The 16909-nt window shown below is 31.0% G+C and overlaps 2 protein-coding genes and 1 long non-coding RNA gene across 10 annotated transcripts; 2 read left to right on the top strand and 1 right to left on the bottom strand.

The window, feature by feature from the left end:
• Positions 1–546: 546 nt before the first annotated feature.
• On the bottom strand, positions 547–5191 carry LOC143213227 (uncharacterized). Of its 5 annotated transcripts, none has more exons than XR_013009919.1 (4): positions 5154–5191; positions 2063–2301; positions 1501–1829; positions 547–1122 (listed from the first exon to the last, which is right to left on the bottom strand). It is a non-coding gene; the product is annotated as an uncharacterized LOC143213227 (long non-coding RNA). The 5 variants fall into 5 exon arrangements; XR_013009917.1 differs by having other exon boundaries at positions 5073–5158; XR_013009918.1 differs by lacking the exon at positions 5154–5191 and adding an exon at positions 3552–3787.
• Positions 1025–2867, top strand: Trprs (Tryptophanyl-tRNA synthetase). Its single transcript, XM_076432861.1, has 3 exons — positions 1025–1161; positions 1528–2465; positions 2534–2867. Exons 1-3 carry the CDS (start codon positions 1035–1037, stop codon positions 2699–2701), a joined length of 1233 nt encoding a protein of 410 aa, XP_076288976.1. The 5' UTR covers positions 1025–1034; the 3' UTR covers positions 2702–2867.
• On the top strand, positions 4556–16885 carry LOC143213224 (protein phosphatase 1B). Of its 4 annotated transcripts, none has more exons than XM_076432857.1 (7): positions 4556–4735; positions 5439–6360; positions 6841–6958; positions 9338–9449; positions 9741–9795; positions 13394–13469; positions 15230–16885. In XM_076432857.1, exons 2-7 carry the CDS (start codon positions 5548–5550, stop codon positions 15292–15294), a joined length of 1239 nt encoding a protein of 412 aa, XP_076288972.1. In that variant the 5' UTR covers positions 4556–4735; positions 5439–5547; the 3' UTR covers positions 15295–16885. The 4 variants fall into 4 exon arrangements, with proteins under 4 accessions (XP_076288972.1, XP_076288975.1, XP_076288974.1 ...); XM_076432858.1 differs by lacking the exon at positions 4556–4735 and adding an exon at positions 4781–4991; XM_076432860.1 differs by lacking the exon at positions 13394–13469 and having other exon boundaries at positions 4557–4735.
• Positions 16886–16909: the final 24 nt, after the last annotated feature.

Raw genomic sequence — 16909 nt, 5'->3', positions numbered from 1 at the left:
AATAAAGGACATAAATAACAAAATTAATTTATTAAAAATTAATATTATATAAGTATATAATTTATTTATTTAGACATTCCCCTATAATATAAGGTTATATTATAAACTTCTGGACACGCCTGCTCTACAACATCATTCAGACTGTTAGTCTCCCCTGGTCTCCCCTCCACTTCCCGTGATTGAAGCTCGGATTTCCAAATATCTGGAAATCCGTCAGTCCATTTCATCAGTACATCAGTATTAATCTTTCACGATCAATTCGAATCAATCCGAATGTCAATCTTCGACAAAACTGTCATTCCGATTGACCGTGTAGGGGCCGCCTTAGACAATTTTACCGACAGGGCAAGAGCACCATAGATCAAGATGGTGGCGATACCTGTCGTCATTTTTTAATATCAGAAGCACAGCATTTCTACAATTAGAAAAGAATTTTGCACGAACTTATGTAATCTAAGCGCTTGTGGTAGCCTCTACGAGGAGGTGAATTAAAATTAATGAATTGCAGTTTCACACAAGCGCTCACAAGCACTCACAAGTCAACGATTTTCGTGTAAGTATGAATCTTTAATCATTGTCTAACATAAGTTCAGATCTGCCACGTAACTTTACTGACGAGTTCAATTACATACTCGGAACGCAACGCTTCCTTTCCCTGCGGTTGAAACGAATTTCAAATAAACCGCCACGAGATTACTAATTGCACTAGACAATTTGACAGATTATTAAATAGACACGCGACACTGCCATTAGTACTATCATTCTCACATGGCAGTATCGGAGAGACAATGACGGTAAGCGAATGAAGAATGCTTTTCCGCGTTGGTGTGTCCGTAGGAAATGTCATTCAAATAAAAGTGCCGTGTTGAAGGTGCAAATGCGCGCGCAGGAATCAATCCTGCCGGAATTACAGAGTGACCTAACCTAGTTAACCTTATGGTCAAGCCAATACTGTAGCATATGACGTTTGTTTCTCGTGGATGTAATTATTTCACTTTGTTTACACATCCGTGGGAAATTGAAAGGCAGGAAACATGACAGCGGAAAGTGTAGATATTGACAGACTGACCATAAACGGAACCACGGAAGACGAGGATATCGTGACGCCCTGGGATGTCGAATCTAAAAACGAGAACGGAATTGATTATGATAAACTAATTAGTGAGTTCCACAAGGATAATATTTTATCATTCATATTTATCTAACAAAAACCACTTCCATCTGTTATCTTAACTTCGGTGATTTTCCTTCACAATAAATACTTAACCCTTAGCACTCGAGTGGTGACTCAGAGTCACCATAAATATTCAAAATATTGTTTACATTATTAAATTAGCTGGTATCTAATCAATGACTAAACATTTAAGTATTGCGTGAGTTGTTTTTTATATTCCATACAGAATGGAATTATTCTAGCTAGGAAGAAACGTTTCATTTTCGAGCTTAAATGGCTCCGAGTGCAAAGGGTTAAATATTGTAGAACATTACGCATGTACTAACTTGATCACGGTTCTCCTCTTCTTTCAGAGAAGTTTGGCAGCTCGAAAATCGACGAAGAACTGCTAGTCAGGTTCGAGAAGATCACCGGTCGAAAACCACATCATTTCCTCAGAAGAGGAATATTCTTCTCTCACAGAGACATGCACACAATTCTAAATTTGTACGAACAAGGAAAACCTTTTTATCTTTACACTGGCAGAGGACCTAGCACGGATTCTATGCATTTAGGACATCTAGTACCATTCATGTTTTGCAAATGGTTGCAGGATGCATTCAATATACCGTTAGTCATTCAATTGAGCGACGACGAGAAAGCTATATGGAAAAACCTGAAAATAGAAGATGCGATTAAACTGTCTTATTCCAATGCTAAAGACATTATAGCTCTTGGATTCAAGCCAGACAAGACTTTCATTTTTTCGAATCTAGAGCACATCGGAACTAATTCAGCGTTTTACCAAAATATGATCAGAATTCAGAGGGGCGTTACGTTCAACCAAGTTAAAGGAATCTTTGGATTCGGAGACAGCGATCCTATCGCAAAAATCGCGTTTCCACCTACCCAAGCTGCTCCAGCGATTTCTAGCACGTTTCCATTTATCTTTAAGAACGCCAAAGTCCACTGTCTGATTCCGTGCGCCATTGATCAGGATCCTTATTTCCGAATGACCAGAGACGCTGCGCCAAAACTTGGCTATCCGAAGCCTGCTCTACTGCATTCTGTGTTCTTTCCAGCTTTACAGGGCTCGAAAACGAAAATGTCTGCCAGTAGCGATAACAGTGCAATATTCTTAACGGACACTGCGAAACAAATAAAGAATAAAGTTAATAAACACGCGTTCTCGGGTGGACAGGCTACCGTCGAGGAACATAGACAATTAGGAGGCAACTGTGATGTTGATATATCGTATCAATGGCTGAGATTCTTCCTAGAAGACGACGATAAGTTAGACCAACTTAAAAAAGTAAGCTTGACGAGATTGAATATGATTCTAATTGATCAAAACATTTATACTATGTTCTGAATTTTCAGGGTTATACTAGCGGAGAAATTTTGACTGGAGAACTTAAGAAGGAGCTAATCAATGTCTTGCAATCTATAGTAGCTGAACATCAAGCAGCTAGAAGTAAACTAACAGACGATAATGTCAGGGAATACATGATTCCCAGAGATCTTGGTTTTGTAACGAATTCAAAATAATTGCACAAAAGATTTCTTCTGTACATAAAGCACACACTTCCCCAGAAACGTACTTTTTTCATGAATTTATTTAAGTTTATTTATTTCAAAAACTATACAAATAATTGTTTCGATAAAAAATTTCTTTTTAAAAATTTTATGGTGATTAAACTGCTTTTCTCAATTACGTATTTGATATTTATGTCTACACCCATTTTTTTATTTCAGTATAAATACGATCCTATTTAATTTCGTTAGAAAATATTATTTATTAGTTGTTAACGAAAAGATATTCTCCATATTTTTCTATATAAACGTATAAAAATATATTCTCCAGAGTAATAGTATATTGCTTGTTATTTACTTAATATTCCTATTGTACTGTATATATTTAATTTTAAAACAGAAGTTGCAGGAATTGTATTGAATCGTACAACGAAGTTGTTTCAAAGTATTACAACATACTTATAAGAGAAATAAAGTACTTGTTATTTTATTCTTCGATTATATCAACTTTATACCCATACTTTAATCAATAAACATTTTATGAAAAATACAATAGAATAGCATAATACTTCTTACAAGTAATATAACCTCGAGCAATTTCTACTCGATGAATTTCGTGCCAATTATGATTACATAAAAAACATAATACTTATCGAAATTTAATCATTTGTGGAAGAACGATAAGTTTTATATATATGGACTGTTATCAATAACTATACGTTACATATATTCCAGAGTTGGTCATCGATTGATTGCAACTTTTCATTCAATTGATTAATTGAAGAAGAATAAAATGTCGAAAATTTTGATTGATTTCATCGATCGATGATATTATTCACTATAAAAATATTTAAACATTACCGACCGATGAAATATTCGAATATAACTCTCTGCTATATACATTCAAATAGAATCGAGAACTCGTTCGACTCGACTTTGAACGCGTCAAGTGGTAAATTCAAATTTCCTGATTTTGCTGACTGTAACAATACTGATAAACGCAGTAATCAGCAGTGACACGAATTATCATCGACAAAAACGTCGTGTTTTTGTTTATATAGTTCTTCGCAAGAAGTTAATTCCAGTATCGCGCATGAGTTAATTTTACATCAGGACCCTATACAGGGTGTCTCAGAACATTCGTTCAAAGTGGAGGGAAGAAAAAAAAAATATATATATATATATGAATGGTGATATATACATGGAATGGTGATTTTTTTACTTCCGGTACTGACAGTACTGACTCAAAACACTTTAGACTAGAAAAATCTCGTTTCTCAAATATGTAGAACATTACATTCGTTATTGTAGATTAGACAATAAAACATCTTCACCGGAAATATTGTTTTCGAAAATATTTTTATTGGTTTTGAAATGTCCAGAGAGACTTCCCTCTCTTTTTTGAATTTTCAAAAGTCTTTTACAGTGTATCGCGCTGCTGATACCGAGACGCATGTTCAAGTTAACCTAATCAACTTCGGTTAATTTGAACTTGACGAAGACAATGGAAAATAATTTCGAAGATTGAGAAAAGATAGGGAAGAGAAAATGGTAATAAGCAAACATCGAAACATTAGAAGAATATAAAAATACTGTTACATTATTTTCAATCTATTAAATAACTTTATATTTCGCTCGAGTTTGTCGCAATTCAACTGGAAAATTTTGATTTTGCATAAAGATTCGCAGTCTAGTAAGAAGCATTATAATTTTTGTAAATTTCTCACAAAACCACTCCTCTCGATTTTCGAAGTATGGATGTGTGTTTTAAGACACCCTATATGATTGCCCAGTGTTGGACAGAAATCGCAGCCATTCGATTGGTGGATTGTGACGCCACGAGGCAATGCTATTAATAACCGCCGCATGCGCAGAAAATCGCCTAGTGTATATCCGCCATTCATGCAAGTCGATTTCGTTGGTTCTGTGTGTTGAGCCTAGCAAGGGAACATGGTGATAGTGATATGAAACAAGTCTATTAGCAATACCACGCTCTACACATATATACTTTGCCGAAGTAACGATGATATTTGGTCACGATCTCCCAACGTAAGTTTCATGAACATGTAGTCCGAGGTATAAACTATTTTAGTCGCGAAATTTGGCACTGCCAAATAGAGTTTCCCATTAGAATTTGATACAGCTGATTTTTTTTCCACGGAAACCCACCGATTCGCAACGTCGACAGAGTTTCACAGCGAGAACACGACGGTAAACGTGACCGCACCGTCGTTCGTGTATTTCTATTTACGCGAACGTTATCTCTGTGTACCGTTCAAAAATGTTCGCAGTGCCCGATTCCCTTGTACGTTAAATACGTTCGGCATTAGACCGATGTTATGTTCCTATCGACTTTTTTTTCCTACGTTCGAACCGAAATTCTCACCGTAACGTTTTCTCGATCGGATCACCCTCCGCACAACGATCGAGAAGCAAATTATAAAGTTATGTCGTAACATATACATACATTGTACGTGATATCATTCCGTCGCGGATTTCGATGTGCATACAGGGTGTCCGAGGTTTTAGCGGCCAAACATTTGTCAGTGTATTCTGAGTACGAAAAAAAAATTGTTATATAAACATAAGTCGTGCGAAGCTTTGTTATAGAAAAAAAACAAACAGTTACACTGATGACACAATGTAGAAGTAGATTATTTATTATGTTTATTTATGCTTGTAGAATACATTGACAAAGTTTCTAGAAAATCTACATTGACGGAGATTGTGATTTTTTTCCTTGTAATTTCAGGTAAAACTTACGAAAGCATTACTCGAATGATCGATCGAAAGATGCTGGTCAAATAATATCAAAGGAATCAAATTGATCGAGCTGACGCAGCAAATATTTAGTTAATATTATGGGGGCACTTTTGGATACTCCGAAAACAGAGAAATACAATGAGCATGGCGAGAGCAACGGACTACGCTATGGTGTTTCCAGCATGCAGGGTTGGAGAACAGAGATGGAGGATGCTCATAGAGCGATAATTGGCTTAAACGACAGTCTATCGGACTGGAGTTATTTCGCGGTATTCGATGGTCACGCCGGGGCACTGGCATCCGCTCATAGCGCGGAACATTTGTTAGAATGTATAATACAAACGGAAGAGTTTAAAGCGGAAGATGTTATCAAAGGAATTTACTCGGGCTTTCTCAGATTTGACAATGAGATGAGAGACTTACCAGAGATGAGCTCTGGTACTGACAAATCTGGTTCCACAGCAGTTTGCGCATTTATATCTCCCAAAAATATATATATCGCGAATTGCGGCGATTCTAGAGCTGTGCTTTGTCAAGCAGGGTGTCCTGTTTTCTCAACACGGGACCATAAACCTGTTTTGCCAGCTGAAAAAGAAAGAATTCAGAACGCTGGTGGTAGTGTAATGATACAGAGAGTAAACGGAGCTTTAGCTGTTTCTCGTGCATTGGGAGATTACGAGTACAAAAATTTAAAAGATCGAGGCCCCTGTGAACAGTTAGTGTCTCCAGAACCAGAAATATCCGTGCTAGATAGAGACTATGAACACGATGAATTTCTAGTTTTAGCGTGTGATGGTATTTGGGATGTAATGCACAACGAAGATCTATGTAATTTTATACATTCGAGGCTGCTGCTTACAGATGACTTAGAAGCAATTACGAACCAGGTTATAGACACCTGTCTTTATAAGGTAATGATACCTAAAGCTTTACCACGTATCTTATAAGTTTTCTCGTTATCGGTTTTCAAGGTGTGTTGCTTTAAATATTTATACTGCATTTACATACTTGTAACGAGACGTAACTCTTCCAAAACCAAAAGAAAATGAATTCCCCACAGAGATTATCGAACGAAGTTCTCCATCGCAAGGATATAACTGATTACATGTAACACAATGATAAATTTATTTGATATACTTCTGGCAACTTTTACATTACATTTTCAGCCTTTAAATTATTATGATCGCATCGTAATAAAATATGTACTATTCTAAGCTTTGGATAACATTTTTATGTTACTAATCTTCTTTACAATGCGTTTATGTACTTACCAATTCCTTTTCATTTGTATGTTTTGTACATTTATCAACGGTGTTCGACCTCTGAAAGAATATTTAAAACGAGTACAGTTATATATGTTTATTTACAAATAATTTTGTTTGTTTGTTTAGGGTAGCAGAGATAACATGAGCATAGTTTTGGTAACGTTTCCTGCTGCACCGAAGCCAAGCCCAGCAGCACAGTTAAAGGAAACCGAGTTGGAAACAGCCATTGAAAGGAGCATTAAAGGTTCATTATCATTTCCATATTCACAACAATTATATTCTTTCTGCTGTTGCATTAATACGAGATCACAGTATCATACACGAACTTGACATTCTGACAACCCTTAAACAAAGTAACCGCACATCAGTTCAGTAATGGAATTTTAGTACAATCAAATACAATCTTTATAGTGGCATAACTAGAGTACAAAAAAGAAGTAGATCTGTGTTCCTCATGATTTAGCGAATCAAATTTATTTACACTCATTCTTTCTTTTTTTTCAGAGCTATTTAAGTACCTTTATTCCATATACAAAATGTACAAATCTAAACGTAAACAGTAGATTTTAAACATAGCTGAGTAGAATAAATGCTAATATACAATCGAATACACACAGTATTGAAGTTTGTCCTGTTTATATTTTAATGTCGTTTGCAATAGACTGTTTCATATAATTCAAATATTTATTGTTTGAAAAGATATTTTACTAGTCATTACTATATATATATATGAATCAATTAAAAAAATATATATATTAAATATATATATTATATATATAGTATATTTTTTAGTAGAGACAAAATATTTCTCAGATTTTAAACATCTGTTGTAAGTAAGTGCCACATCATTTTCGTACCTTATACACACACCTCATAGAAGGTATTTACATGTGTTTCTATTAAGAAACGTTAAAAAAATTTATTCTTGTTCGATGAATGTATTTTCTTATATACACGTATATATATAACATGTACATTTAACAATATAATGTATAATGTTGCGTTTCATTAATTTTTGATTAATGACGATAGCTGATTGTACATTTCTCGGGGTCAAATATTAAATGAAAGTGGAATACATATAAATAATTATAAAGGCTGTATGTAACACCATTTTTCGGTATTTTATCTTGTGATTAATCGTACTTGTGCAATATAAAAAAGTACTCTTGCAAACAGTACATCATATCTTCCAATTATATACAATTAGTAAGTAGCTAGTATAACTATTACAAAAAAGATTGCAATTTATTATCATAGTCACTTTTATTTGGTAAACTTTCAATTAATTCGTTTTTCCTCACTCTTGTCGCTTATGTATCGTGTATTATTTAATACATATCGTCGTTCGCAAATACTTTCCACATAATAGATACTCTAATTTCCACAGTATTCAATCGTTTTACTTGTACAACTGTATTTTATTGTATTCTAACTATTTTTAAAATACCAGTACCATATACAGAAGTACAAAAAAAACCAAAGTTCTTTAAAAGGATATTGTATAAACTGTATAGTATATTTTAATGGAATGTTCAATGTATTTGAAATACTTGTAAAACCATAAAAAAAGGTATTTAATATGTTTTCAATGTTGTTAAAATATTCCGAAAGCATCTGTTATGTACATTTTTTTTTTTGGAGCTATCAATTCCAAAAAATATTCTATCGATACATTAGACATTACATTATTCATACTAGAATAGTAATTTAAGGCATTAGGTGGTTATAAATTTATATAAATATATTAATGGTTATTTATATTTAGTATTAGTTTTCCTTGTTATCGAATTGTACTAATTGTTTTCTTCCTTAATTAAACGGTTTTAATGCCTAGAATTATTCTTACTTAAAAAATGCATTCCACCCTTGGAGTTGATATTTTGATAAAGCTTTATTGTAAGTAAAGTTTTCATTTAAAAAGTTGTTTGTTCCTCTTTCTAAACACGTAAGTGATGTTACAGGTAGGTTAACGTTTCCTTACAAAGGTACACGAAAATGTTCTTACCTACTGCATCGGTATCTTTACCATTTAATAAACACATTTCTTATGGAGGAACATTCCAACGAAACCAATACTGTCTCTCTGAATGCATACATTTCGTATTAGTACAGTACAATTCCAGAGGTGGGATCAGTTTTAGAAGAGAATTACAGAATTGTAACTATATGAATACGTATAAACAAAAAAAATGTATCTACTTAAGACCGGATTTCATCATTTCAGGTTTTCCATAAGAAATGTATTCAAAGCACTAACTATTCCAGTCCTAAGTAGATGCATGCATTTTGTATTTATTTCGTTTGTACGTTCATTTTTTTCTTTTTTGTTTTATATATATCGTATTCCTGATTTTTGTAAGAGTTATCGATTGTAACAAGTATCGTACAATCTCTTCGATTTCTTTTGGTGATACTGGTCGAATTTAATGAACAGCATTTATTAGAATATTTTATATATGTACAGCACAAATGTGATAATAGATGCACAATGCACTTAATCATGATAGTATTGTTTGTATAAGTATAATTTAACTATATACATTTATCATATGAATATCTCAAACTGTAAACGCGTTCTGTCGATTTCATATTTAATCGTGCGTTTTATTACATTTTTTAGAAATTGTTGCTGCACAGGAGGATGAGAATGAATTTGATTTTTTGAAATTACTACAACTTCTTGTGGACGTAGACTTTCCCAACCTGCCTCCCGGTGGTGGTCTCTCAGCGATGTGAGTGTATATGTAAATTATTATGGTTTCAATCGAGAATATAGCGTATAAGTATGTTTGTTATAGTTACTAAACTTATATTAAGGTTGGTACCTTCAATGTTAAAGATATTCGAGTCTATTATCATATTTGGCGTGCTTCCAGAAATTAAATTTCCTCTTGAAAATGTTCAGTTTTTCTTTTTCAAAAATCAGTCTCAACTACGGTGCATCGTTTTGAAATAGTTCCAGATTTTTCAGGCTTATTTCGAACTGAATAATAATAATAATTGTTCTATTTGTTTGTTTTCAGGCTACCTTTCATAGAACAAGTGTTTCGAGAAGTATGTCCCAGTCAAGCAAATAGTGTAAGTCATGGATTCGAATTCCATTTGCTATAACTAACCCTTGTTCTTTTCTATACTGCATCAAGTGTACAATTATAATCATTAGACATGTTCCATAATCATAACGATGCAGATGCTGACAGAAATATCTTTATTTTAACGATCCCCTCTGATGTAAAGAAATTCGTTTTAAAATTGTAAGAAAAAGTACACTGGTATATTACGAGCTAAGTCTTATCTAAAATAAATCTGCTGCTGAATATGTGCAGATGGTAAATTCTTGCAGTACGTTATTGTTGGCGAAAATAAAATTAGAGTTTAACAATACATCTAAAAAGATCGTAAAATATTATACATTTACCCAGTCAGAAAAGAGAGGATTAAAAAAAAACATGTACATGGTTGACTTTCAGAGTTTCTCAGTTATTTCGTATATTTGATAAAAAGGAAAAAAATTGAACACAAAATATTGATTTTTTTTGTTTGCGATTATTTATTACGGAAAAAGAACAGAAATTTATAGCATGCAGGGGAAATGTCTTAAATTGCAGGGTTGCTTGATGAAATCAAGAGATACAGTGAAAGAGTTTAAAAAAAAAAAATAAATATTATAGCGAACACTTTTATAATACTTAATAATAATAATTATTACGAAGCATTCGTTTGTTATTATCAATTAAGACAATTTAGTTTACAGTACAAGTAACATACAGAATAATTAGGAATATGTATAGGTAAAGGAAGTCTTCGTTTTCTATTTCTTTGTTTTGTCTTTTAAAAAAAGGGTATTATGAAGCAGATAAGTGGAAAAAAAATATTGATATTTTACAACACTCGAGAAAAAAAAACAGAACAAAAGTATCGAGAAGCATCTCTCAATATACTTCACTGCATAATTTTAAAGAAAAAAATGAACATATAAGTACATCCTGCAGCTGGTTCCAATTACTATTGGCATTGGTAATTTTCATAATTATTACAATCTATTGTTGGATTTTATAAATTCTTCATCCAAGGAGTGAAAAATGTTTATATTACAGTTATTATAAGCAGAGGATTTAGAGGTATTCTACTGAGAATAAGTGCAGATATACTTATACTCTTATGGAAAACTAGATGATGTGAGAGATCGATTCAAACTATGTTTATTCACCGCAAATGAATTACATGTTTCGATGAAGTTTTTCAATCTGTTAAGTTCGAAACGCTTGAATTACTTAAGGTTTTTATACTTCTCATCTGGTTTGTACAAAATCTTTAAACTGGCAAAAAAAAGAAACAAAAACAACATACTACTTTTTAATATTCTCGTATGATTTACTTACGAAGTAGTAACTACATTTTTATAAGTCCAAGAGTTGTTTCACAGATCTAGATTTTCATCAATACTTAGTAGAATATTTATATCGTATCCTCTTGCAATGTTGATATAAAAAAAAAATGCATAATATTACTATATATAATTATATATTTTTGTAGCTCTAGAGAACTTGCGCTCAGAATATTTACTTCGTCGATCAGTTTTTCGTGCTCTTCCTTTGTTATACGTTTTCGAAACAGTCGAACAACTGTTTATTCTACATTTTGAAAAGGTTTGAAATTTTTTCATATATACGAGAAGAGTGGAAAAACTGATCGCTTAGTTTTAGGAATACCAATACTGTGTATATATATATATGTATATGTATACACATAATATATGTATATGTGTATATATATATATGCACACATATATATGTATAAAAAGTTGTGTCGAGAAAACAGTGTATCAATATTTTATTTAAATCGTTTTTAAAATCAAGCAGTAGGAATGTAGTAGGGAGGCCTTGATTTTAATTACATAGAGAAATTGTATCTTTGCATTGAATTATTTGTATTTCAATTACCAGAGGAACTTGAAGTACGACTATTTAATTAATAAATGTTACAAAGTTTGAAAACTTGTAATTTAAATTAAAACGGCATACCAGAAAAACTATATTAACATAGTCTTCAATAAATTATGTTACATGTAAACAAAACAAAACAAAAAAGGATGACCGATGAGAAATTATCGGATCGTAAAGTTTATTATTAATCAACGCAACCTTATTTATAATTAAGAGCATGTAAGTATTGTGTTAATTTTGACGAGTATGATACCAAAGTTGAATGTTATCGATTTCTACGAATACGGGTTTGATCAATTAATGAAACAAGATTGTCAGGTAATTACATACTAACTATACTTCTTTCATGTGATTGATTTTGTAACCGTCCAAAATCTCCCATTTGTGTAACACACAGAAACTATATGCGTCAAGGCCATCCTCAAAACATAAAAGTCTATCATAATATGTATACCAAAGTATATATTTACCGTTCCTGGTTAAAAAAGAAAACAGAAGTTCTGAAAATTAACTGAAGTTAACAATCTATTATCGTTTTAAAAGTAATATATTTAAAAATAAATAATAAATCCCGTATATAGGGTTACCCCCTCTATTTTTACTAACAATCTATGGAGTGTATAAAAAGTAGTATTATATTTTATCGGGTACTCTAAATTGTTTGCTTGTTCAGGTATTGATCGTACGAATTTTTCTTTTTTTTTTCTACATACTGTTTTTATCGTAAAAATCCAAAAATTGTAAAACAGCTAAAATAACGTAGCTGTGTCGTGTCTTGCCTTTGAACCATTTATAGTACTGTAATATTGTTAATGTTACAAAAATTTATGTGCTACAAGTTTATCAGAAAAGAAATACCTGTGTACTTTGAAGTCGAAAGGTGAATATCTTTATGTTTGTCTGATGAATTTACAAAGTTTCGCTGTCGATTTATAATTTGCATATACATATATATAGATATATAGTTGAAAAAGTTAGTAAGAACAGAAACAACAGTATAATAATGATAACATTAATAAGATATAATAGTAGTTATGACTGCGGCCACACGATAATAAATCCAAAGTGCATTTTTAATATGGGCTTCTACTACTATCCACACACAGTAGTATACAATATTTTATACTTATAGTCCTGTTCTGCGCTCAATATCATTTTTACAAAACACACAAGATCACGAGAACCATAAGATTATAGTAACGAGATCCATACATTTCTCGACTTGTGTCGAGCGAATGATCTTACTTTGTACTTAAAAAATAAGTCAAATAATAATATATTATTATACAGAATAGGACTATCGGTTGATTATGAAATACATGCTTCTATAAAATTGAAAAAGTAGTAGTGTTTTCTTTTTGTTTTGTACATAGTTTTGTGTGTGTTTCATTTGACTTTTTTCTGTTATATCACTCAAAGATTTCTCATAAAATGTGCCTGCATAATAACTTCAGAACGCGATACAAACGTATTTCAAATATTTATTTAAGAAATCAGTATTTTGTAAACAATATATACACAAACCCAATCTCTCTCTCTCTCTCGTTTGTTTTTTAATACATGTACCTGATTTATGTTATTTTTTCGACAAAATTGAAATACTTATTTTTTTTTCATTTAGCACACGTCGAAATTCGAAATTTTTAAGTAATCTTTTAATGATGTTACTAAACTGATTTCTTTGATTTCATAACATAATCCTTTTATTTCCTGTTTTCGTTCCTGTGTAGATGTCATATCGGTCATACTTAAATCCTCTCCTGCAATCAAAGCTGGATACTGGAATTGCTCATCTAACTAATGATTGTTAGTATCCCAATATATTTATATATATACTAAAAATAAAATACACTTAATTGAATTTACCAAAAAAATATATATATGAATTCGAAATAGTTCGTCTACTATTTTGGTATGTATACATTTCAGCGTATCTCTACATCTATACATCTAAAAAGATCCACTTGTTTTACATATTTTAATTTTAACACCTATATAAATCGTTTGTACAAATAAATATGATCACTTATAACTATACATTTTATATTGTTGGGTATAGAAAAATCTTTAATCTGATAAAAATTTCTCCTTCCTCCAAGGAACATAATTTTTTTCTGGAATTATCGATCTATATCTTTGCTACTAATATTTCATTTTTACACTTAGGGTATATAGTGTACAAATACATCACGAAATAAGTTTGAATTATAGCATGCTCGATGTCATATTATTTTGTTATCCTTTTTAACTAATAATATAAGACCGTAATTATATACGTTCCCTTTCTTTTCGATTTATTAATTTAGTGCGTAATAGGTATGATATAATGCTATCACTGTTTTATTTACAGTTAGAACATTAAGAGAATTTATTAATACTATAAGTATGCTTTCATTAATGGTAGACATGAGTTGAAGAAACTGTCAATGTTTTAGAATGAGTACATATATTTTATACCGAGAACTTTCATGCCTTGAATCCAGTATAAAAGATAAGACATAGTTTTTAAAAAAAATTGCTAAACTGTGCATATATATCATACAAATAGTAATCATAGATTTATGTTATTGTATATAACATACGTGATTATAAATACAAATTTCATGTGTGGGTGTAATTTTATTTTGTTATCATGTACAGACATTATATTTGTTTACGACTGCGATCTAAATTTCAGTATAATTATTTTCAATTTATTATTCAATACCGCGAATACTTTCTAATTGTTTATTATACAAGAATATTGTTTAGAGATTTTTGTCGATTTAAAATGACATAAACCTTTGAGACATCTTTTAAATTAGTACTGGCTACATTGCTGCTCCAAACAATATTTTGCATTCGAAGGATCTGCGATTTTCTAAGTTCTCTTTCTTATTGTTTCTTATTGTTGAATAATGTACAATATTCCTAATGTTAGCGAATAAGCATTCAAAGAAATCTAGTAGCCGAGACATGAACTTGTAGATATATATATATATATATATATGTGCTGCTTTTTCGGCTAGATTATAAAGCTGGACTTAATTCCTCCAACATAAATGATGTTAAGTTGAATAGAGAAAGATGAGATACACGTTAAACCCAATGCACAACAATAACATTTGTGTAATGTTCATGGTTTTTGACATATTTTTCAATACTTCAAGATAATCAACTTTATTGATATATCGTATACAAATAGTGTAAGTATGTAATGCATTTTATATTTTCGGTCAGTGGCACAAAATAACACACTGCGCTGTACATGTCTAGATAATTAAATATATTTGCTACATATCTTAATGTCAACAAAAAAAAGTATGTTATTTAGATTAGGATAAGTAATATAATATATAGCAATTTAAATTTGTTACTTTCATTTTAGGATTGTCGACATTCCTTTTCTATATCCTTGTGATGATAATGTAGTACAAAATATATAATATTCTGTCCTTCTGTAGAGATACTAAAACGAAAAAAAGGAACACTGTGTTTTAATAATAAGTATTTTATTGTAAATTCTATATACGTAGAAATATATATGAGCACGAAAATTAAAATATTATATGATGATATGCTTACAGACATCGCAAGCCAGTTAGTGTACAAAACATGTATATACAATTTGATACATGCGGTACACAATTAAACTGGCCAATCCAAAAGTCATGAAAGTGAGATACCGACCGACAAGAAAACTACAGAGCGGAGTGTGCTACATGAACAGAGACTATATGGAATGGTAATTGAATGATGTTGCAGGCATATTTCATTTCTTGTTGAACAATCCTGAAAATCATGTTTGCATCATGAATTTAAAAAGAGAGAGAGAGACAAAATTGATTGTACAAAACATTTTATTTCTAAGCGAGGGTAAAAGAATCTGATCAAGTTCTCTATAACAATGTATTATAGGTTTTTACTTTGAATAATATATAGCTAATGTTGTATGTTATTACCCTTCTAAGCAATAAATATTTATCAACTATATTTTAATTGTTGTTTTCTCACAATTTGCACGAGTTTAACGTACAAAAAATTAAAAGATGTCGGAAGCTGGTAAAAAACAGATGCTAATTTATTCAAGATATCACAATAAAACTTCGTTTAGATAAAACATAGCCATTTTACACGATATTATAAACGGTGTAGCATTATATAATTTATATATGTACAATTATATATATATACTTATCGGTCTAACTAAAAATATTTTGTATACACTTTCGTAAAGGTTCTTCAAATAATATTTTTAAGAACTAGATTTGTTTTTTTTTTGTTAAACTAAAGCACATCGAACCTAATGTGCTATTGAATTTCTCCTTAAATGTTATAATTAACAGCAATAGCATCAAAATATATATACCTATTAAATAATATTTACAAATTTGTGCTGGTTCTCCATATATAGAAATTTTAATTTATATATGTAACATCATGTATTATAATTTAATTATCATTCCATAAAATTGTTTTGTCCGCTCAATAGAATTTATAAAACACTATAATCTTTTTCGAAAATCGGACATGTGTAAACGTTATACCTAACGAAATATAATAAATACATAATTTCACTTATTCGTAGACGCGACACTTTTACGATTTCATTTGTATTCTAAGCTTAACGACTATAAGAAATTATTATAGTTTGACTTGGTAAATCTTTCTTTGCGTATCTTCGTATTTAAATAATATTACACAATGCAAAACATACTATTATATTTGTTAATAAAGTGTTGTAATGAGTTCTTTCGTTTTAGTAATAATACGTGCATTACGGTAAGCAATTTACACTTCATCTAAGTAAGATTAATTAAATAAACTATGAGATTAGAAAAATTTTATTTTCTATAGAAATTGCGTATCACTTTTTTTTGTTTAATAATTAATTTTTACGGGTGCGAGTACATTATATCAATGCATTCGTGCTCTAATAGTAACATACACACTATTCCTTTTATCACTTATCGAATCTACGTAACATGATTTTAACAACGTTTCAAATACAAAATTCATTTTGATGTCGTACAGATTATCCTTAATTGTTAATTGAATATGATCGCAAAAGTGATTAACACAATACAACCTCCCTTTTACATTCATGTTGTATATTGTCAGGTATGAAGTGTTTTTTTCTTTTCTCAACAGGTCTTATTTTCTATAATATGTAATCAAAAATATACATGAAACATGGTATGGTCGTAGCTACGCGAAAATAATAACATTTTTAAAACATCGTTCCTTACACTACCATACACGCATCG

The sequence above is a fragment of the Lasioglossum baleicum genome, chromosome 11 (assembly GCF_051020765.1).
Source record: "Lasioglossum baleicum chromosome 11, iyLasBale1, whole genome shotgun sequence".
In the NCBI taxonomy this organism is placed as follows: domain Eukaryota; kingdom Metazoa; phylum Arthropoda; class Insecta; order Hymenoptera; family Halictidae; genus Lasioglossum; species Lasioglossum baleicum.
This window is presented reverse-complemented; position numbering and strand designations above follow the sequence as displayed.

What these genes read in the sequence shown, in the direction of transcription:
- Trprs (XM_076432861.1), top strand. Translation starts at nt 1,035, where the DNA reads ATGACAGCGGAAAGTGTAGATATTGACAGACTGACCATAAACGGAACC. An exon ending in TGATTATGATAAACTAATTA is followed by an intron (nt 1,162 to 1,527) that starts GTGAGTTCCACA and finishes CTCTTCTTTCAG; the next exon opens with AGAAGTTTGGCAGCTCGAAA. An exon ending in AGTTAGACCAACTTAAAAAA is followed by an intron (nt 2,466 to 2,533) that starts GTAAGCTTGACG and finishes CTGAATTTTCAG; the next exon opens with GGTTATACTAGCGGAGAAAT.
- LOC143213224 (XM_076432857.1), top strand. Translation starts at nt 5,548, where the DNA reads ATGGGGGCACTTTTGGATACTCCGAAAACAGAGAAATACAATGAGCAT. An exon ending in TAGACACCTGTCTTTATAAG is followed by an intron (nt 6,361 to 6,840) that starts GTAATGATACCT and finishes TTGTTTGTTTAG; the next exon opens with GGTAGCAGAGATAACATGAG. An exon ending in CATTGAAAGGAGCATTAAAG is followed by an intron (nt 6,959 to 9,337) that starts GTTCATTATCAT and finishes TACATTTTTTAG; the next exon opens with AAATTGTTGCTGCACAGGAG.